Raw genomic sequence first — 24,354 nt, forward strand, 5'->3', positions numbered from 1 at the left:
AAATACAGTCTGACAAGGAATATTCTAATTTTTCGTCGAAAAAAAAATTTCAAATCGTTCTGAAAAAATTGTTCTTCATTGCATGGGTTAATTACAATCATTTTTTGTGAATAGATATAACCCTGAAATCCTACTCAGTTTTGAGAAAAAAATTCATTACTGAAAATACAGTCTGACAAGGAATATTCTAATTTTTCGTCGAAAATAAAATTTCAAATCGTTCTGAAAAAATTGTTTTTCATTGCATGGGTTAATTGCAATCATTTTTGGTGAGTAGATATACCCCTGAAATGCTACGCACTTTCGAGAAAAAAAATACATTGTATGTAAGGTCTATTTCGTATACTTTGTGATTACATGCTTCGAACTCGTTAAATTAGCTCGAACGGTGAAAAGAAAGAACGATCACGAAGAGAGATCACCCTTTAATAGATTCCTTTGTGACGGACCCTTTCGCAGTTTCTTTTCCGGCTTTGAAGTGCTTTGTTCCTCGTCGTCTGGGCGCCAGATACGGGGCGTAAAAAGCTGCGAACGATGTAAGCCAAACGAGGCACGCTCGTTGTCGCTACGGGGAAAAAGTATCCTTTCCGAGTAGCGTAATTAATTGCCGATAACGAAAGGTGATGCCGTTCGAATCGATTTTCAGGCTCGTTTTATCGGCGTTCCTCTTTCGTACGCATCGAAAACGATCGCTTTGTGATTTTCTGCTTTGCAAAAATTGAAAGTATACAGAAAGAAACACGTAATTTTGCGAACTATTGTCACGTTAAGTGTTAAGTGACGCAAATGGTTGGTCCATTGGAATCTCGTGCCTCCGCGAAGGTTGTATCATCGAATCGGATTATCACGGGCCTCTTATCCTGTTTTGTCAAGCCTCTCGAGACCGCTTCCCCATGGACTCCGGTTGTAACTGTATCAAAACATTAAAGCGGAGTTTCAGCTGGCGTTATCGCGGCGATAACGCCGTCCCAAGGCCGCCGTCGGGATAATTGGCCAAAGTCATTTCGGTATTGTGTAACGTCGGATAACCCTCGCGCAGTGATTTTCAAAACCATCGTTCTCCCCCTCACTTTGCATCGTCCCACTAACGAAAACGAATAAGACCAAAATTTGTTCTAGTCGAAATTCTTGGTAGAATTCACGCTTTAGAAATTATTCGTGACACGTTACGCGACTCACTTTGTATAGAAATAACCGTGCTCGATAATTTAACGCAGATTATATGGCGTCCATTTTGATGGTAAATTTATTCGAATGGAGAACTTTGTGCATTCGCAGTCGCATTTGTAACTACCGTAAATATACATAGCGGGTATGTAGATAGTTCGCGACGATTACCTGACAGTGAATTTGGTGGCTATAGTATAATTGAGTTTTAAGAACGAAAATATTATCGTCAGCGACTGCCAAGTCAGGCACCGAGCCAGATATGCACAAGTACCAGACGTCTGATCAAAGTGTTGGTTGTTTATTGTCGCTTACGTGTTTTGAAAACATTCCCTAACAGCGATCAGAATAATTAGAAGATGGCCTACTATAATAATCTTGTCGGACCCCTTCCAAGTTTTAATATCGAGTATAAAATTTGCAGTGTAAAAGGGACCCCTAGTTTCCAAAAAAATGCCCCTTCCTTAAAATTAGGGGAACGATAAGGATTTTCGAGGATCTCGATCGCTTTCGCGGGAAGGAAATTCGTGAGAACGAGGATTAAAATGGCTGATCGAATTAAGTTCCTTTGTATTCGTTATCAAATTCGAGCAATTGTATCTTTTTATAGCGTCTGTGTAATTGCAGTCGAAGCTGCACTACGCTACTGGTTCTAATAATAACCCGAGCGTAGATTATAGTTACGCATAAATAACGGCGTGTGTCTGAACGGAGATATCAAACATTATGGATTTATGGTTTGCTTCATCATTTCCTGCTTTCCAACGCTTCGTAAGTGCGTGTCCTCGAATAAACAACAGTAAATTGTACACCTTAATTCGTGACAGAAAACTCTGCAGCCTTATCGAGCTGAACGATATTTGTCAACGTTTCCGGTGAACATCGGAAAATAAGACGTTAAAAAGGTGTAAATTCTTTGTTTATTAACCAGTTAACTGTGGCGATCTCTTTGCAAAGCGATAATCAAGCGATGACGAGTATAGTCGTCAAACACAGTAAGTGGGGCTGTTGAAATATTGGGTGAAAAAGACGACTTTATTTTAGAAAATGAACAATTTTATTAGTAATATATACACAGTCGCTCAACATGAACATATACAGAATGTTCGGCCACCCCCTGGAAAAAATTTTAATGGGGGATTCTAGAGACTAAAATAAGACGAAAATCAAGAATATCAATTTCTTGACTGTGGCCTCGTTACAAAATTTCAAATCGTTCTGGAAAAATTGTTTTCCACTACAAGGGTCAATTGCAATCATTTTTGGTCAATAGACACAGCCCCGAAATCTTACACAGTTTTGAGGAAAAAATTCATTCCTGAAAATATAATATCTGACCAGGAATATTCTACTGAAAATTTTCGTCGAAAAAAAAAAATTCAAATCGTCCCAAAAAAATTATTCTCGGTTGCAGGGGTCAATTACAATGATTTTTGGTGAATAGACATACCCCCGAAATCCTATCCATTTTCGAGAAAAAAATTCGAGTAGGTATTGAAATTTTTAGACGAAATTAAAAAATTTCAAATCACACTAAAAAAATTATATTTAGTTACAGGGGACAATTGCAATCATTTTTGGTCGATAGACACAACCCCGAAATCTTACACAGTTTTGAGGAAAAAATTCATTACTGAAAATATAATATCTGACCAGGAATATTCTACTGAAAATTTTCGTCGAAAAAAAAAATTTCAAATCGTCCTAAAAAAATTATTCTCGGTTGCAGGGGTCAATTACAATGATTTTTGGTGAATAGACATACCCCCGAAATCCTATCCATTTTCGAGAAAAAAATTCGAGTAGATATTGAAATTTTTAGACGAAATTAAAAAATTTCAAATCACACTATAAAAATTGTATTTAGTTACAGGGGACAATTGCAATCATTTTTGGTCAATAGACACAACCCCGAAATCTTACACAGTTTTGAGGAAAAAATTCATTACTGAAAATATAATATCTGACCAGGAATATTCTACTGAAAATTTTCGTCGAAAAAAAAAATTTCAAATCGTCCTAAAAAAATTATTCTCGGTTGCAGGGGTCAATTACAATGATTTTTGGTGAATAGACATACCCCCGAAATCCTACTCATTTCCTGGAAAAAAATTCGAGAAGGTGTGAAATTTTTCGACAAAATTAAAAAATTTCAAATCACACTATAAAAATTATATTTAGTTACAGGGGACAATTGCAATCATTTTTGGTCAATAGACACAGCCTCGAAATCTTACACAGTTTTGAGGAAAAAATTCATTACTGAAAATATAATCTCTGACCAGGAAAATTCTACTGAAAATTTTCGTCGAAAAAAAAAATTTCAAATCGTCCTAAAAAAATTATTCTCGGTTGCAGGGGTCAATTACAATGATTTTTGGTGAATAGACATACCCCCGAAATCCTATCCATTTTCGAGAAAAAAATTCGAGTAGATATTGAAATTTTTAGACGAAATTAAAAAATTTCAAATCACACTATAAAAATTGTATTTAGTTACAGGGGACAATTGCAATCATTTTTGGTCAATAGACACAACCCCGAAATCTTACACAGTTTTGAGGAAAAAATTCATTACTGAAAATATAATATCTGACCAGGAATATTCTACTGAAAATTTTCGTCGAAAAAAAAAATTTCAAATCGTCCTAAAAAAATTATTCTCGGTTGCAGGGGTCAATTACAATGATTTTTGGTGAATAGACATACCCCCGAAATCCTATCCATTTTCGAGAAAAAAATTCGAGTAGGTATTGAAATTTTTGGACGAAATTAAAAAATTTCAAATCACACTAAAAAAATTATATTTAGTTACAGGGGACAATTGCAATCATTTTTGGTCATTACACATACCCTCGAAATCCTACGCGCTTTCGAGAAAAAAATTCCTTAGCGAAAATCTTATTAGATGCCTAAATTTTTCGACGAAAAAAAAAATTTCAAATCGTTCTGTCCAATCGTTAAAATATTGCATCAAAAAGATAGGTTTATTTTAGAAAACTCGTCATGACAAAAAATCCTGGCACTTCTCCATGACGAGTATACTCGTCAAACACAGTTAACTGGTTAAAGAAAATAAATGAATTAGGTTGCATAGTTTTCGCGGACGCGTTTTGAAGATACTGACACCTGTTGTCGAACTGTATAAAATCGAATGCATCGGGTGAAGATTCAATGTCGAACGCTTACGTAATGTTTGATTTTTGATCGCAACGCGTTTACGCGATTGAAAAAGCGAGGTCGTTCGTTGCACAGATGCCTGCAAATCGGAGCAGAATAAGGAGCACTTCTATCGGACTGGCGTAACCGAGGTCCAGTCTGTCTGGCACATGACAAATATTTCACTTCGAGCCGCCTTTAAAGCAGAAGTTTCACGCGTTGGCCACTTTATGGTAAAAACGTGGCTCCTCATAATAATTAATGCCTTTTTTTTACCAGCCACCACAGTCCTCTCATTCTGGACTCGTTACTGTTAGTCTTGGAACGCCGGTCGCCAAAGTTAGCTTGGAAAATTCTCAGGCACCCGGTATGCAGTGTAAACTAAAAAAACAAAGAACGTAACGTAAACAAGGTCGAGGAATTAATTAAATTATGCACTCGAGCTAGCGAAACAACTGTTGCGCGAAAAATTTACATCTCCATTGCGAAAATTATTGCAACATCTCCCGATGGATGTTTGAACGATGTTATCGAAATTGATATGAGAAAATGCACGCAATTATGATTGATTTAGAAAAATACTTTTCACGATATTTAACACGTATTCATCGAAACGTTAAAAACGAGGATTCCCATACTCGGATTTCATACCGTCACTGCACCACTCCGTTACACGAAAATGCACATACGTGTGAGGAATACGAGCTTCCTCTCAGCCAAGGTGGGAGCAACTGGGAATTAACAGAAACGAGCACGTCGCGGTTACGATATTATTTAAAATACGTTTTCCACGTGTAAATATGCCCACGTTTGTTCAAATCGCGAAACGTACAGAAGTTATTCGACCACCATTACAGTCAACGCGTCAGCGAGGTCCAATCTTAATATTTTAAATGAGAACAAGCAAAGAAGATGGAATCGTGTCCATGGCCGCGAAACTCGCGGATGGAATTATTTTCGTGGTCAAACGACGCGTTGACTCACGCGCGTGGAAATTTAGATGCGTCGGGAAGATATTGCACTCTCGAGGCCGTTTTTGCACCGCTGCCATTGAAAACCATCGTTCGAAACTCGATACGAAGGCGACAAAGTCCTCCGGCGGTTGTTCGTTTCGCGACAGAGCCGCGAGTTACGATGGCGATTCTCGAACAGAGCTCGAAATAAATTCTGCAACCAAACCTAAACTTTGCGCTGCACCCTTGGCCTCCGGTTCGCGAGGGTGATTTGGAATCCGATGAAATGGTCCCTCGAGGTCGTCGTTTTCAGATGCGTGAGTTTACGGTATTGTTGACAATTTCAACAACAGTTGCTTTTGTTTGTGTTGCAGCAATCCAAGAGCGGCACGAAACATGGCGGAGAAACAGCGCCGCGACAATCACAACACAAACATCATGGCTATGGGGAAGCTCGTACCCACTGTCGCCGAGAGTCCGAAGAAGCTGGACAAGATATCCATCTTGAGGCTGGCTGTCGCCTACCTTGGGTCCCATTACAGTAAGTTGAAACGAGAAATCTAGAAATCGGTTGGTTCTCGAATATTAGCACAAAATATTGTATACACATTCGTATGATATTAAAAAGAGATTCACTCTTTTTTTAATATTCAAATGTACATACAATGTTTATTTTATATTAGGTAACAAATTTTTTTTTTTTTAAATATGTAGGAAATATCTATTTCATGTTACGAGAAAAATATGTTTTTAGAAGTAGAATATTTTTTCCTAATATACAGATAATATTTATTTCATATGAAAAAATATTGTTTTCTTATTGTAAAATGAATCTTTATACAATATTAGAAATAGAATATTTTTTTAAAATGTACAGATAATATTTATTTCATATTGTGAAAAAAAAGTTGTAGCCTTGACATCTCGAGGCCTGAAACGGTGTATTCGTGACCCAATTAATCGAATAACAAATGGTTCGTTCGATATAGGAACGAATCAATAAGGTTTCTTTGTTCGTTGTAATTAACTTTCGCGCGTCTGTTCCCGTTGCAGCGCTCGGGCCTGGGAAAACAAACTTTCTACCTCGAGAACTCGCCAAAATGGACTTGGAACAGTACATTATCACCGTGAGTACTCGTAGATCGATCCAGTCCTGTTATCGTTAAATGTCGAACACGTTAAAATCGTTTTTTTTAACCGTAACAGAACTTGATCGAAAGCGGGGGCTTCTTTCTCGTGGTCACCTCTACGGGGAAGATCATCTATGTTAGCCGGCAGGTCCAGGAACACCTCGGTCACTCTCAGGTAAATGTGCATTCCTCTCTGGTACCGAAATTCTCCGTAATCGTACAGAGCAATAAAGAAAAACTGCTCTAACAGATCAGGCAAAGAATCATTTTGAATTTTAAATTAAAAAACCGCATTTTAATGTAACTGTCGCCACATAACATAGTATCGAAACGAATCTTTGGGGTACGAAGGGTTGAACATCGATAAAGTTCGTTCTACGCGGATGTAAACGTAATTTTTCGTTACGTTTATCGTTGAAACCTTCGATCCGTCTCCATGGAACCTGTCATTCTGCCATCGGTAACTCGATGCCAATGAATTGATAAACTCTATCGATTCGCTTGCGGTTGCAGCCGGATAGGTGCAGGGAAACAAACATACCTCGCGCTAAGGGCTCGGAATTATCGATCAAACGAATGTAATGCAAACAGACGACCATGGCAACTCCTATGCATCCACAATCCTTTTTCCACTTTATCAAATATTACCGCAAATTTGCCGGCATGAAGCCCCGTGGTCTCGAATCACGAATAATTAAACGTATCAATAATTAATTGACTCGAAACGCCAGGTTCGAATACATTGTCGAATTGGAATTAAATATTCAAGATTATATTGACAGGATGCTTTACTATAATTGTAATTCGTATCAATTGTAGCCAGGGCCTCCATTGTCGAAACGTCCTCGTCGAATCAACAAAATTACGGACGAAAGTTAAAATTATTTCGAATGAAATATTCTTATAGGTTCGTGGCAACGATTCCATTTTTTTTTTCCTCCTCTTTTCGTGCAAAAGTCCAACGATCGTTTTTATCGATCGCGAGTATGAAAAACTGTTCGCCTTCGAGGAGGATAAGAAGCGTCGCGGATAATATTTATGTTTTTTTCTTGTCTTTTACTTTGAACTTTGACCTAGCGTTGTTTATGTTATACAGGGTGTTCGACCACCCCTGGAAAAAATTATAATGGTGAATTCTAGAGACCAAAATAAGACGAAAATCAAGAATACCAATTTGTTGATGAAGGCTTCGTTAAAAAGTTATTAACAATTAAATTCAAAAATTTCAAATCGTTCTAGAAAAATTATTTTCGGTTGCGAGGGTCAATTACAATCATTTTTGGTCATTACACATACCATCGAAATCCTATCCACATTCGAGAAAAAAATTCGAGAAGGTGTAAAATTTTTCGGTGAAAATGAAAATTTTCAAATCATTCTAAAAAAATTATAGTCGGTTGCGGGGGTCAATTACAATCATTTTTGGTGAATACACATACCACCGAAATCCTATCCAAATTCGAGAAAAAAATTCGAGAAGGTGTAAAATTTTTCGGTGAAAATGAAAATTTTCAAATCATTCTAAAAAAATTATAGTCGGTTGCGGGGGTCAATTACAATCATTTTTGGTAAATACACATACCATCGAAATCCTATCCACATTCGAGAAAAAAATTCGAGAAGGTGTAAAATTTTTCGGTGAAAATGAAAATTTTCAAATCATTCTAAAAAAATTATTTTCGGTTGCGGGGGTCAATTACAATCATTTTTGGTCATTACACATACCATCGAAATCCTATCCACATTCGAGAAAAAAATTCGAGAAGGTGTAAAATTTTTCGGTGAAAATGAAAATTTTCAAATCATTCTAAAAAAATTATAGTCGGTTGCGGGGGTCAATTACAATCATTTTTGGTAAATACACATACCATCGAAATCCTATCCACATTCGAGAAAAAAATTCGAGAATGTGTAAAATTTTTCGGTGAAAATGAAAATTTTCAAATCATTCTAAAAAAATTATATTCGGTTGCGAGGGTCAATTACAATCATTTTTGGTCATTACACATACCATCGAAATCCTATCCACAGTCGAGAAAAAAATTCGAAAAGTTGTGAAATTTTTCGGTGAAAATGAAAATTTTCAAATCATTCTAAAAAAATTATTTTCGATTGCGGGGGTCAATTACAATAATTTTTGGTGAATAGACATACCACCGAAATCTTGCGCATTTTCGAGAAAAAAATTCAATACTGGCGGAACTTTAAACGTTAATAACTTCTTAATGAAGCCTCCATCAACAAATTAGTATTTTTGATTTTCGTCTTATTTTGGCCTCTAGAGTCCCGCATTACAATTTTTCCCAAGGGTGACTCGATGTTTATTCGTATCAACAATCGAGTGATAAATAATTGTGATCATTGATCGATGTCTCTTTGCAAAGGACTGACTATAATTAAAAGTGAACTCTTTCGTTATTATCGACGTCTATGGAGGCGCAGCCAATCAGTGCGCGTGAATGGGCGTCGTCACGTATTGTTACGTTTATTTAATTAATTAAAATATTAATTAGACAGTATTAAATCTTTGTAACCTGATTTATGAGAACACAAAGAGCAACTAAACGAAGTTTCATTTGGAAAATTACAAGCATACGGATTTTGAATTTCATATCGAATGAAACGTACGATCCAGTACGAGTTTTTAATTAATATTCGATGTGCGAAACAGTTTTCCGCAAACAGCGTTCACCATTGGAGTAAAAATGTTACGAATCGTCCAGTATTCCGAGTTCGTTGGATTGAATACGAAACCGATGCTCCCATCACCCGTCGGGTTCACAGTTTCGCTCTTTTATTCGACACATTTTGCTCGTTTATTTCTTGTTTTTGCGATTTACAACAAGCTACGTGATGGGAACTCGGTTTTCAATCGCAATGATTGCAACACGTGTTGCAGGCCGGATTATAGCGAGCAGAATACACAGGATTTAGGAGAATAACGACGCCGCGCAGTGGACGTGTGGTTTAAACAGAGAAAGAGGAGTAATTCTATTTGCGAAAAAAAAATAAATTGATAATATCACAATTATTCTTGTGTAATCGCGTTATCAAGAAGTTTCGAAAATCTACTTGGCAAGAAGACAAAGGTTAACACTGAAACAGAGCAGAACTCAGGTGCAAGTAGAAATGGCGAGCAATGGACTCGATTATCTCGGAAACGAAGTATCGTAAGAAAAAATTAGAGTATTTTACGATAACTTAGGATCCATTAGCGAATTTAACTGTTTTTCTTTTAATTGAAACACGGAGGAAGTAAGCAAGATAGCAAGAGGAAAGAAAATTAAAGAAGAGGAGGAATTCGTCCTGGGCCCTGCTAGTCGTCGCTGAGCAGTTGCGAGAGAGCGTAGCCCTCTGCCGACGAGCGCTGGAAACCTGGCCTTAAACGCGCCAGAGGAAACGTTCTTATATGGAGATTTGTTCTTCACGCTCAACAGAATGCCAATGGTTCGAGAACGGACATTTGTACCAGGGGGTTGGAAGTGCTTCCTTTCGCACCTTCCCCGTGTTAGGCGACTGAACCTCTCCGATGGAGCGAATATAATCCGACGTCTTCCGCCTCGCGCGGTCAAAGGAAACGGTTTGGAGACCTGAATCGATTCTCCTCGATTCTGTATGCCACTCCCATGCCTGGAAGATCTCCGAGTATGGAGATTTAAATACTCGGGGGGCCAACGCGTTGGCAGACCCGCGCTCGAACGGGGTTAAGGCGTTCAATCGGCCGGGAAATGTGCAGGTTGTACGCGCCAGACGAAACACACACCGCGTCCACGTTCCTCCGCGGTTTCCTTTTCTGCATCCCCGGAGTCCTGTCGGGATTTAATCGCGGCCACGGTGCACCACGTCGGCGACGGGGCTCGTTTTCGCCGCGGGAAGTTTCTCCTTGAGAACAATACCGGCTGATTGCGAGTATCTCCTTAAAAAAAATCTGGAGGATCCCGGCGCAAACAACCTCCGTTCTCCCGAATATCTCCTTCTTTCTCTATCTGTCCACCGTCCAACGGTGTCCTTAGAACACGGAGTCGGGAAAACTCGGCCGAACGAGCCGGGTTCGTTACGCTCGAGTGTCGAATTATCGTTACGCTCGAATCTGGAGCGCCACGGTTCCTGCGGAACAACCTGGATCGATAGAACACGGACACTTTCTGCTTTTCGTTAGGTTCGCCAGACAGTGTCTGTGGGGGTGGCGCTTGGTCGTCCTTCACCATCGAGTCACCAGCTTCGGAGATCGTCGATTGTTTTAGAAGGCACTACTTGTTGCCTGGAGGAAAGAAAAGAAACGGACAGGATCGTTTCGTCCTGGGCCTGCTAACACATTGCGTACGGGTGACGAGATATCTAGCTTTCGTATTCTTTCGATACAATCGATGTTCTAAGGAACTAAAAATAAATTTTCTTGTTACGTTACCAGGATAACGAAGTCCCACGTATTCTCATAACAAATGATTAGAGAAATAAAGAAATGTCCAATAATAGGCAAAGGCAAAAAGAAATTCCCAAAGAAAAAATGTAAAGTCTGCTTGTCCAGTGGAAAAAGGAGCGAAGCTAGATATAGTTGAAAATTGTGCCAAACACCATTGCACAAAGGAGAATGCTTTACGAGATATCATACTTTAAAGCATTACTCAGGTGTATAAAATAAATAATAGTTAAAATGTAATAAAATCTACGTAATAAATAGAGGCATAAAAAATATACGGGGTGTTCGGCCATACCTGGGAAAAATTTTAATAGGAGATTCTAGAGGCCAAAATAAGACGAAAATCAAGAATACCAATTTGTTGATGGAGGCTTCGTTAAAAAGTTATTAACAATTAAATTCAAAAATTTCAAATCGTTTTGGAAAAATTATTTTCGGTTGCGGGGGTCAATTACAATCATTTTTGGTGAATACACATACCACCGAAATCCTATCCACATTCGAGAAAAAAATTCGAGAAGGTGTAAAATTTTTCGGTGAAATTGAAAAATTTCAAATCGTTCTAAAAAAAATATTTTTGGCTGTAGGGATCAATTATAATCATTTTTGGTGAAGAGTCATATCCCCGAAATCCTACTCATTTCCCAGAAAAAAATTCGAGAAGGTGTGAAATTTTTCGACAAAATTAAAAAATTTCAAATCGTTCTAAAAAAAATATTTTTGGCTGTAGGGGTCGATTATAATCATTTTTGGTGAAGAGTCATATCCCCGAAATCCTACTCATTTCCCAGAAAAAAATTCGAGAAGGTGTGAAATTTTTCGACAAAATTAAAAATTTTCAAATCATTCTAAAAAAATTATTTTCGGTTGCGGGGGTCAATTATAATCATTTTTGGTGAAGAGTCATATCCCCGAAAACCTACTCATTTCCCAGAAAAAAATTCGAGAAGGTGTGAAATTTTTCGACAAAATTAAAAATTTTCAAATCATTCGAAAAAAATTATTTTCGGTTGCGGGGGTCGATTATAATCATTTTTGGTGAAGAGTCATATCCCCGAAATCCTACTCATTTCCCAGGAAAAAATTCGAGAAGGTGTGAAATTTTTCGAGAAAATTAAAAATTTTCAAATCATTCTAAAAAAATTATTTTCGGTTGCGGGGGTCGATTACAATCATTTTTGGTGAAGAGTCATATCCCCGAAATCCTACTCATTTCCCAGAAAAAAATTCGAGGTGTGAAATTTTTCGAGAAAATTAAAAATTTTCAAATCATTCTAAAAAAATTATTTTCGGTTGCGGGGGTCGATTATAATCATTTTTGGTGAAGAGTCATATCCCCGAAATCCTACTCATTTCCCAGAAAAAAATTCGAGAAGGTGTGAAATTTTTCGACAAAATTAAAAATTTTCAAATCATTCTAAAAAAAATATTTTTGGCTGTGGGGGTCGATTATAATCATTTTTGGTGAAGAGTCATATCCTCGAAATCCTACTCATTTCCCAGGAAAAAATTCGAGAATGTGTGAAATTTTTCGACAAAATTAAAAATTTTCAAATCATTCTAAAAAAATTATTTTCGGTTGCGGGGGTCGATTATAATCATTTTTGGTAAAGAGTCATATCCCCGAAATCCTACTCATTTCCTAGAAAAAAATTCGAGAAGGTATTGAAATTTTTAGACGAAAAAAAAAAATTTCAAATCACACTAAAAAAATTATATTTAGTTACAGGGGACAATTACAATCATTTTTGGTGAATACACATACCACCGAAATCCTATCCAAATTTGAGAAAAAAATTCGAGAAGGTATGAAATTTGAAAAATTTCAAATCGTTCTAAAAAAAATATTTTTGGCTGTAGGGGTCAATTATAATCATTTTTGGTGAAGAGTCATATCCCCGAAATCCTACTCATTTCCCAGAAAAAAATTCGAGAAGGTGTGAAATTTTTCGACAAAATTAAAAAATTTCAAATCGTTCTAAAAAAAATATTTTTAGCTGTAGGGGTCGATTATAATCATTTTTGGTGAAGAGTCATATCCCCGAAATCCTACTCATTTCCCAGAAAAAAATTCGAGAAGGTGTGAAATTTTTCGACGAAAAAAAAAAATTTCAAATCACACTAAAAAAATTATATTTAGTTACAGGGGACAATTACAATCATTTTTGGTGAATAGACATACCCTCGAAATCTTACCCACTTTCGAGAAAAAAATTCAGTATTGACAGAACTTTAAACGTCAACAACTTCTTAACGAAGCCACCATCAACAAATTGGTATTCTTGATTTTCGTCTTATTTAGGCTCTAGAATCTCTCAGGGGTGGCTGAACATCCTGTATAGTAATATTTAATAATACCTTATGTGAATATAATACCAAATGCGAATTAAAAAAGTGCATATATGCATCGTATAGTGTGTTTCTGGAGTTCCAAAAATATGGTGGCCCCTGAAGCATGTTGAACGAACAGAGTGCGGTACGCAATGTGCTAACAGTAGACTCATCGCTCAGTGCGACTGAGACTGTCTACGAGCGTTGGCCATCGGTTTTTTGTTAGGCGAATTGCGTGGTTTTGATTCGTCCGAGATGGTGCGACATGCCGCGCTTCTGTTGAAACTATCGCTTTATTGAGATCGAAGTTCAACGATAAGATTATTTCGAGAAATGCAGCTGTCAACTGGTCACCAAGAACTTGCGACCCGTCGCCATTGAACTTTTTCTTGTTGGGCCACGTTAAAATTCTACTTCTCGTATCACGTTTAAACGATATTGTATTTCACGTGTAATGCCATCGAATGTACATAAAAATAAAACAACGAACACCAGATTGTACTTCGTAGTTCTCGTTTGGCTAGAAAGGTCTAGTGCCGTTCTCAATGCCAATCAACTCTGTCAGATAAATACATTGAGAAACCGTTTGCTTCGACCTGATAATGGAAGTGTGTGTCTACGATGACACATGGCGCGTCACCTTAGATAAACATCCTTGTAGAAAATAACTGACTAATCGTTTGTCAAAGGTCAGTCGTGCAGTGCTTGACCGAAGTATATCCTCGAGAGTTACGTAGTTTCTGAAAGAAAAACACCTTACGCGAACGAAACTGCCAACGCTATACTCCGTCCAAGTCCGTAAAAACAATTGTTACGCGGGACTTTAATAGCTGTTCTTCTTACATCGCAACACCGATGTCCTTGTTTACTTCCACGTATTTCCCCCTTAATTATAAAGTGCGGTAATTGCATCCGCGTTAACAATATAAATTGCGGACGTTGCAGCAATATTCTATTTGATGTCAAGTACCGTGTCGATATCCTTGAAGATCGAGTCTATAGACTATTGTGGAAAACTGTGCGTTAACCGATATCCGTGATAAATGTACCAAGACCCAGAAAACTCTACAGTAAGACTTTGCTGAAGGAAGCGAAGGGCGAAAGTCCAGCGAGCAAAGTCGACCAATTAATCGAGAGAGTTTCGTTCTCGCGTGAATGGCGTTACAGGCGGACCTATTGAGCCACTCTCTGTACAATTTCGTCCATCCAAACGATCACGAGGAGCTCACGAAGAATCTAGTCCCGGACGAGATGCAGGGTGTGGTCGTGACGTCGTCCACGTCGCGGGCACAGATCGCGGACGCGGCGAACGACAATTCCAGCTCCTCGGAGGACTCGTCGACGACCCTGAGGAACGAGGGTAAACCATTCCGGGAGCAGAGGCGGTGTTTCCAGCTGAGAATGCTGCACCGTACCGCCTCGAGGCGGGAACACCCCCAATACGAGTGCATCGAGATCTCGGGGATGCTCAGGCTCGCGGACACATGCAGGAACCCGGAATTAAACGGCGGTCGGACGCAATACCGAGGTGAAAATGGCTACCTTTAGTGTAGCCTTTGTATCTCGGGAAGAAAGATCTTTCGATGTTTTATATTAACACGTTCACTGTCCGTGACCCGTGTACGGGTCATATCGCCACGCATTCGGATACGCCGTTAAGAGACCGGACAGTGAACGCGTTAATTTTGAAAATCGAATAAGTAAGACACGCCGGTGGTTCGATATTAAACGAATTCGATGTTATTTTTGTAGAAGTCGGCTCGACCAGCAACGACATAATTTTCGTGGGTATAGCGCGGTTGCTAATGAAGCGTCCCATCACCGAAATATCGCTAATGGACGCGAACAAAGACGAGTACGTCACCCGGCACTTGGTGGACGGCAGAATCATTTACTGCGACCACAGGGTGTCCGTGGTGGCCGGTTACTTATCGGAGGAAGTCTCAGGTTTGAGCGCCTTCAGTTTCATGCACAAGGACGATTTCAGGTGGACGGTGATCGCGCTTCGTCAGAGTGAGTTTGCATTGGATTTCTTTCTCCTGTTTGATTAATTCCAGCCAACATTCGAATCAACGTTTAATCGTTCGCAGTGTACGATCGTGCGGAGACCTGCGGATCATCGTGTTACAGGCTACTCTCGAAATCGGGTGACTTTATTTATTTACGTACGCACGGCTATTTAGAGTTCGATAAGGACACGCAAACTGTTGAATCTTTTGTGTGCATAAACACATTAGTGTCGTAAGTTTTGCAATATATATATATATAAATTATATAACATTACGACAACCCGATGCGACATCCTTGGGTATTTTTGATCGTATTTGTCCTAGCTAACGTAAAATATTTTATTTGAGAAGAAATAAATAATTCGAGGATCAAGAATACAGTTTGGGTCGCAGAGGGTTAAGTCGATACGGGATGCGAATGAAAATTATTTGTCACGTCAGGGAGGAGGAAGGCGTTCAACTTGTAAAGCAAATGAAGAAACGATTCTCGGCGGTGGTGTCCGAAACTACGATGGCGATGATCCAGAACAAGGAAGACGTGTCGTTTGACTTGGTATTTGGAACTTGAATTACCGAACAGGGTGGTCCACGGAATTAGAACGGGTTAAATAGCATCGTTTAAACGTAATTGATCGGGAATGATCGAGGTTCACGCAACAGAGGCATTCTAGTTCCGTACAGTAACCCTGTAAACTCGATCGCGTCGGGATGAAAACTGTACGTGCAATGTCTTTTGCAGGGTACGGACTCGCAACAATCGAATTCAAAGAGCAGCGTGGGTGATCCGTCACAGGTGGAAGACGCGATCACGCATTTGGTTAGCGATCTGTCGTCGTCGGTGTCGGAAAACCGTCTGACAGGGTCGCCCGTGCCGGACGAACAGTTCGTGAAGGCTGCCATAGTGTCGCAACATTTGCCGCCAGCAGCCACGCAAGCCAGCAAAATCGGTATCAAGAAGATCGATCATTACTTGGTGGTGCAAGGCAAAGGGAACCGAACTCCGAAACAGGAGTCGAAAACGGGTAGCAACGGGCAACAGATCCACTTGACCGAAGTCCATGAGAATTGTAAGCCTTCGGGTAAATCGTTACCGATCAATCAGCCCCACAATGCGCACGACAACGTGCAAAACAAGGACGATAAAACAGCTCCTGGACAAGTCAGTAGCATAATCACCGCCAGCGATTTGTCCATAGAACCTGCAACGTCTCGGTTGGACGATCCTCTGAGTATAGACACTTTGAATCCAGGCGTAGCGATCGATGAGTCTATTATAAGCGTATCGAGCACGCACTCGTTGTGCGACGATATATCCTGCGACATCAAAGTTGAGCGCAATGTGAACGTTTTCGAACAGGAACCGGAACCGTTGATAGAGTACCCGGAGACCAGCGTGGTCGACGAAAGCGTCATCTCCGATTCCAGATCGGGCCATCAGTATCCGTTGAAAAGGATATACAGCGACGAAGATGTTAGGACATCTTGCAATAAAAAGAGACACGTTACTGTTCCTTACATGTCTGCGGACACGAACGACGAAGAGCAGAGCGTACCGTACGTTGATTGTAGGTCGTTCGTTACAGACGAATTTCCGGATCTCGGCTCGAACTACAGTCAATACAATATGAATTCTCAGCTTCTAAGGGTTACAGAGTCGCCCAATTCGACCCTGGACGAACTGACCATCGATTATCAGGAAGTGGATTCCAGCTTGCCGCTTCTACCTCCAAACCCGGTGGACGAAAAATTCAATGATTCAGGTACTACACTTATTACAATAACCCTGCATACTAAAGTTTTATTGGAATTTTACTATGTTCAATAACTGGTTTATGCTTAAAAATTAGAAACTTGGACGCGTTATACCCGTATTCTAATAAGAATTTTATTGTGACTGTTACAGATCTAATAGTGAAAATGATTTTTGAAAGTAAGTACATACGTACATACATTTATATGCATATGTATATTAGTGTGAATTTTCACATTCTTTTCTACTCTGATATTTTTAGATACCTTCAATGACGCGAAGGTTCAACAACTACCGGATCATAATGTAAGTGTACAACATTAAGTGTTTGTCGAACATGGTGCGATGAAAAGAAAAAATTATTCTTGTTCTTCTTAACAACAGGCGATCAATAAAGAAATAAGGAGAACGCATCTTCAACTTAAGAACAGCATGGCATTGCAAGAATCGCAGCTAAATGTTTTGGCGCGAGACCTGAAAAATCCAGCCTTGCAAGCAAAAAGAGGAAGTTTAACACCGTTACAGGTAATGATAATTGAAACGAACAATTTTTTATTAGATAAAACTAATTATGTTACTCGCGAGAAATTAAGACACGCTCGCTTTATATTTTAGGCAGAGCATGATATGCAAAAACAAATTCTTGAGACGCTGCAGCAAGATCACCATAACATACAAATTAACATAAAGCACAATATTGGTGTGTAAAATATCCAAAAACACGTGAAGCATAAAAGTTAAAAAAAAAAGTACTCTTGGAATTGGTAATAGTGCAGTTGCACGTTAAATGTTCCAGTGAGATCTGTCGTAACTCATTCCTTTTCAAATACCAGTGATAAAATGGTAAAGTGGAAAAAAACGTAACGACTGATAGTTACATTGACAATCGACAATGTTGTAACAACATCAACCTGCATTATTCTACAGCTTGTCAAGACATAACAGTGCTTGTCCGAGATTGACTATTGTGTTGGAAACAGAAGAATAATGTCGCGTGCAAACAGGTAAACTCTGTATGTTGTATACAACACATAGACTGTAAAATCCGAATTATGGACGTTGTACATACCCTAGCCCCTCGTTTGCTGGAAATATGAACGATTATATAATTTCGGTGACTGCATGAGCTGCATACGTAAATCATGCGCGCGCGTGCGTTTTACATTTTCAAAGGTCCAATGTTGTGAAATTTAAAAATTTTATGATAGCAAACTCGTAGATAGTGTGGACTCAAATTTTAAATGACCGCGCTATTCATTTAACATTCAGGACCGTTTTACTCTGTCACTAATTGGCCATGAGCGAAAACTATTTCCATGTCGAATAGACCACGGTATATAAGCATATATATCGGATGGATATTGTTACGCGCTGTAGCAGCCAGCCGCCTCCTCTCATTTTGAATTTTTGCCCTGCCATAAACCTCGCCTAAAAATGGGAGAAGACGGCAAGCTGCTACAGCGCGCAACAAACAACAGCACCAGTTCTGTTTAAACTCTATTGGTTGTAGAATGCCAATTACGAGAAAAGAGAAAATGAGAACACTACCAGACTTCAATTCGAATCTTGCTAGTAAAAGTGAAATGACAGTACAAAGTTTCTGTTTTGAAATAAAATATATGCTTTTACGAGAGAAGATAATAAGAAAAATATTAGATACGTGATCGTACCTAGTTTTTATTATTGTTACATGAGTACGATAACAATAAAAGATTGTCCTTAAATGTCTCGAATCATACGTACATTATTAATTCTTTTCTGGAAAAAAAAAACTCAGTCTTAAAAAGTGCGTGCACTTTTGAGCATTTTACACATTAATTTGTTATTTTTTACAAATCTTTTACTTTCTTGTGAAATATTACGGTAAACAAAATTATCAACTTTTTACCGTGAAATCGACATCATCGATTCCACTGTGTGCGTAAGGGAATGTTATATTTCATGTTTGTAATCGTTCTGTTATGGCATATTTTTAGACTTTACTGGCCTCGTTATCCACCCAATATTATGTTACTTTATATTACTTTATTACTAATAGTTAAGCGTTAGTATCTATCGATGAGTAGCATAATAATTTTCGCGATTGGTTGATGTGCAATTTATTATCATATAATAAATGTGCATGGATCGATAACATTTTAAGCTACGGTTGACAAGAACATGAATAAGCATAATCAAGCGAATGAATCTGCGATTCAATGTAAAAAATGTTAAAAATATACAGGATGGAATTATGCGCATGAAAAGATTATAGAAGACGCGCAATCATTATTGACATATTCAACACCAATGAATAATAGATCTATATATCATTTAGTTCCATTTCCCTATGTACAAGTATATATAAGGCTGATACTGTAAATAAGAATTCCGAACATCTCAGTGATCGGTAATACCGATTAAGGAAATCACCGTTATTTTTTTTTTTATTTTTTTTTTTATTTTTTTTTTGTGAATTGTTCATCGTTCATTCATATTGTACATCTATTTGCAAATCGTGTGCTATTTCCCAAATACATTAACGAGTTATTCACGCTCCTGCGTTCTGATACCAGCTGCTGGTGTCGGTGTGGTTTAGAATTGTAATGTAGTTTATAAATTATACTAATAATACGGGTAGCCCCCCTCTCCCCTCCCCACTCCCCCCCTTTGTGTAAGTTCCCGTTGTAAGACGCGACGACAAATAAATCGCAATTTCCCATAAGCATGATATCCTCTAGAGCAACAATATTTATGTGGATTCAAGTCGAAGAAATATATTCGTACTATTTTATGAGCTTTATGACTTACAAGGAATTGTTATGTAAATTATGTATTTATTTTGAACAGGTATGATGTTTAAATGATGTACAGACAGGGATTATGAAACTACGAAAAGAGGGGATTATCTGCGCATACTTCTTATATACGTACACATCATATTCATTTGTAAAAATTGTCAATAACTCGATTTTATGTCATTGACGTCGATGTTGAGCGTATCGAGGCAGACTGGCAATTCGAGTTTGTTCAGCTGGAATCGCTATAATTTTTACAAAAATCTGTACAATATTAGGAAAGGCTTAAAGTCGTAAGCTTTGCTCATTTTTATCGCCAAGAAGGGTTCGAGTGTCCTTTCCTCGTAATCGCTTGACATTGATAAAAATCCAACTTTTTTACGCGCTACCATATTACTAGAAAAGATAAATGTCCGTTGCATAATCTATCGTGTTATGGGCGTTTAGTTAAGTGAATGGCAGACTTTCCAATTCGTCATAATCATTGTAGTACAAACAGCAAGTTTAAAGTGTCTGTGTTTAATGTCACTTTCGCTCCTGTAATCTATCAAGCAAATTGTAAATGTGTTTTTGTGATCCTCAGCGATGCGACTCGAGCTTAGCCATCGTGATCATGTTTTATATGTTCCAAAAATATACGTAGAAACGATATTTCTACGATTAATCGTTATTGAAAATTACGAATCGAGCAAGATATATGGTATCCATGATATTTCGTTAATTAAAAATATTATAATTATGATACGCGTAAGTGATTTTCAAGCGTTGTTCAAAATATGGCAGTTAAGATTACTGTATTGATACACCATTTCAAACCACACTTACTTCAAGTAACAATTTTTAATGAATCACTTTGTGTAAACATTCGTTGCTGATAGTAAAATACTGCAACGCAGGCAAACAGAAAAGGAAGTTACAATGCTGAGGGAATGTTTTATTGGAACTGAAAAATTAGTTCTGCGCGATCAGGAAGTAAACGAAAAATGAAATATTAGTTTAAAACTATTTGATATAACGAAAACGAGCGGATATCAATGTGACATAGACAGACGGCACTACGGAATTCGCTAAACTAACGTTTAATCTTACGATATTGTAAATACTACCTTTATTATATTTTATACACTGCTGTTTGCACATAAGTGATTTTTACAATTTCTTTCTGTAAGTTACATATGCAAACACAATTGGACACGATTGTGTGCATCCTCCTTGTACGTTTATATATGTATTTTTAGGAGCAGAACATTGCAGAATGTTTTTTAAATCCACTGTAAAGTCAAATCATGTTGTTGATTTGCGTCCGTTCTACATATTAAGCAGTCTTGGAAAATTTTTATGTGAAACGAATCGTCTCTTCGTGATCTTGTTTGTAAAAATGTAAACGCAAAATTTGAAATGTTTTCGCTACGTGATCATTTTTCGTTCAAAGAAGCTTGAAATTTCTATTGACAGTATTACGCCTCCGCGTACGTAATGACACAGTAACGTAATTGATCGTAATTTGTTAAGAGTGCTAATAACAAACGACTTACGTGAAAATATCCGTAATGCGATTGCAAAATTAAATCTTAAGCGAGCATCATCGTATAGCTATTTTAATTTTTAATTTCAGTGTTTTTTGAGGCTTGTTGAACGCTATAAATCTTACCGTAGTTATTACGACAACGCGATATACGTTTCACGAAAATCTCTTGAGAGAAATGCACCTCGGATTTACCTTTTGGCACATATTACACATCAGACGAACATAACAGAGTAATGGACAAGATAAATATTTATTGCATTATATATTTTTCGTACCATAAGTGAATATTTACAAGGGGTTTGAAATTTTTTGAATACTTTTTGTATTAAATTTATATTCAATTTTTACATATATGTGCATTTCTTTAATTATAATAATGCAAATGATACAATGTTGAAGCAAAGACGTGTGAAATTATAAAAAATTATTTTAACGTAAGAGGTGTAGAATTCTTCGTAGATTGTCAAGGAATGATAAAGAATGTAATTGAAGTCCGTTCCTCTGTTCTTCCAAACTGAGAAAAGAATCGATAATACTATGTACCACGAGGCGATACCATGCAGAAATTTATAAAAATGTTTGCAGTCATGTAGTCTGGAGCAGTGTAGATGATGGAACAAAAGAAATTTTTTGAAAACCTTAAAGCTTATTGTGTAAACAAACATTAATTTCGAGAAACACGTTCTCCTACTTTCTAATCAAACAAAAAATAGAAACGGAACACAATGGGGAAAAAACTTTTTTTTTCTACTTGATTTGTGTTAACCAGTCGATGAAATTCTATGTAACGAATCGCGTTCTTACAGTAATATTTCTAAATTCTCTTTTGAACTATATTAAATATGAGCAAAGAATAATAAAACGTATGTAAACAAGCATAAATAATAAAAAAAAAAAAGGATGGATTCCTAATATAATCAATGAAGAAATATTATAAATGATTGGGATCATATACATGTATAACTTGTGTCAAGACTGAATTATCAAGACTTCGTAGAAGGTGGAACATTTTTGTAAATAATACTGCCTGAAAGAAATATATGTAGAAATTATATGAAAATTACAGAAGTTACAACCCTCATTTTAATATATTTTTCCCTGGTATCCTATCGCTTTTGTAACATTACACGAGTCGATTTTTCCATTCGATCATCTCAATGAAAGAAACAGTTATACAGAGCGTTCGGCTAACCCTGGGAAAAATTTTAATGGGGGATTCTAGAGGCCAAAATAAGACGAAAATCAAGAATATCAATTTGATAATTGAGGCTTCGTTAAAAAGTTATTAACATTTTAAGTTCCGTTTGTACTGAATTTTTTTCTCGAAATTGGGTAGGATTTCGGAGATATGTGTATTCACCAAAAATGATTGTAATTGACCCCCACAGCTAACAATATTTTTTTCAGAACGATTTGAAATTTTTTAATTTCGTCTAAAAATTTCAATACCTATTCGAATTTTTTTTTCGAAATTGGGTAGGATTTCGAGGGTATGTGTAATGACCAAAAATAATTGCAATTGTCTTCTGTAACAAAATATAATTTTTTTAGTGTGATTTGAAATTTTTTAATTTCGTCTAAAAATTTCAATAGCTACTCGAATTTTTTTCTCTAAATTGGGTAGGATTTCGGGGGTACGTCGTTTCACCAAAAATGATTGTAATTGACCCCCACAGCTAACAATATTTTTTTCAGAACGATTTGAAATATTTTAATTTCATCAAAAAATTTCACACCTCGAATTTTTTTCTAGAAAGTGGGTAGGATTTCGGGGGTACGTCGTTTCACCAAAAATGATTGTAATTGACCCCCACAGCTAACAATATTTTTTTCAGAACGATTTGAAATATTTTAATTTCATCGAAAAATTTCACTCCTTCTCGAATTTTTTTCTCAAAATTGGGTAGGATTACGAGGGTATGGGTAATGACCAAAAATGATTGTAATTGCCCCCTATAACTAAATGTAATTTTTTTAGTGTGATTTGAAATTTTTTTTTTCTATCTAAAAATTTCAATACCTACACGAATTTTTTTCTCGAAATTGGGTAGGATTTCGGGCGTATGTCTTTTCACCAAAAATGATTGTAATTGACCCCCACAGCTAACAATATTTTTTTCAGAACGATTTGAAATATTTGAATTTAATTGTTAATAACTTTTTAACGAAGCCTCCATCAACAAATTGGTATTCTTGATTTTCGACTTATTTTGGCCTCCAGAATCCCCCATTAAAATTTTTCCCAGGGGTGGCCGAACACCCTGTATATCGAGTAATGAAATATTTAAAATCACGAGTTATTTATTACACAACAGATTCTTAAAATAATTGCAGAACCCATTGGCCTGCAAAGACAGGATTACAGACCTTATCACATTAAACGCTATCGTACGACTGACAGTATTTTTTTTCTTCCTCCGGGCTGCGAGTATTTCAATTTTATTCGAATTGTTCATTCGTCCCCAAAATTGCTCGTGAACGTCTCGCATTATTTTTTGAGCATTGATCCGACAAAGTTAATACAACTTTTAAAACATTTTAAAAACAAAACGTATTCGAACAATGTAACAACTGTAATACTGTAATCAATAATTTCTACCGAATCGCTGGTAACTTATTCGAGCGATAAATGGGACTATAAACTAATTAAAATTAAAAAGAACTAATCGTTCTGGCGAGCATAGAATTTTTGTTCGATGCACATCGGTAATGAGCAAAACCGTTCAACGCTTCGCGATATGTTCACGGGGGAAAGAAGCGTTGATATTTGCCCAATTAATTGCTACGAGATATAAAAAAAAAAAAAATCATTATCGATAACAAGGATTTATTATTCTGTTATCGCTAGCAAAATCGCAACTATATCGTAATTATTCGAGCGACGAAGGTTCGAATCGAATCCCCAATTGAATGTCTCGACGAAAAACATCGAATATCGAACGTGGAACGATGACTCGATTTCGCACGAAGTAGTCGACGTTTTACTGTCACAATCGAGTCAACGTTCGACGCGAAGGTGTCTGGCGTAAAACGTAACGGAAAGCAAAGTTGCGTCATCCAATCTTTTGTTTCTACTGGATGTAGCAGCATCTTATGGAAATACGAAAGAAAGAACTGTTGTTCGTCGAAA

General features: G+C 37.4%; 1 protein-coding gene across 4 annotated transcripts in view; it reads left to right on the top strand.

Annotated features, from left to right (window-relative positions):
- The window catches only part of LOC143342871 (uncharacterized), a 94,298-nt gene extending 72,014 nt beyond the window's left edge, over positions 1-22,284 (top strand). For all 4 annotated transcript variants that reach the window (XM_076767161.1, XM_076767162.1, XM_076767163.1 and 1 more), the window contains 12 exons: positions 5,654-5,820; positions 6,333-6,406; positions 6,486-6,584; positions 14,328-14,688; positions 14,913-15,173; positions 15,251-15,401; positions 15,611-15,722; positions 15,909-16,929; positions 17,073-17,099; positions 17,182-17,225; positions 17,304-17,444; positions 17,535-22,284. In XM_076767161.1, coding sequence (XP_076623276.1) covers positions 5,654-5,820; positions 6,333-6,406; positions 6,486-6,584; positions 14,328-14,688; positions 14,913-15,173; positions 15,251-15,401; positions 15,611-15,722; positions 15,909-16,929; positions 17,073-17,099; positions 17,182-17,225; positions 17,304-17,444; positions 17,535-17,627 — 2,551 coding nt within the window. In that variant the 3' untranslated portion in view covers positions 17,628-22,284. The remainder of the gene's footprint in view (positions 1-5,653; positions 5,821-6,332; positions 6,407-6,485; positions 6,585-14,327; positions 14,689-14,912; positions 15,174-15,250; positions 15,402-15,610; positions 15,723-15,908; positions 16,930-17,072; positions 17,100-17,181; positions 17,226-17,303; positions 17,445-17,534) is intronic.
- The last annotated feature ends 2,070 nt before the right edge of the window (positions 22,285-24,354 follow it).

Source organism: Colletes latitarsis, chromosome 6, assembly GCF_051014445.1.
Source record: "Colletes latitarsis isolate SP2378_abdomen chromosome 6, iyColLati1, whole genome shotgun sequence".
NCBI classification, from domain to species: Eukaryota; Metazoa; Arthropoda; class Insecta; order Hymenoptera; family Colletidae; genus Colletes; species Colletes latitarsis.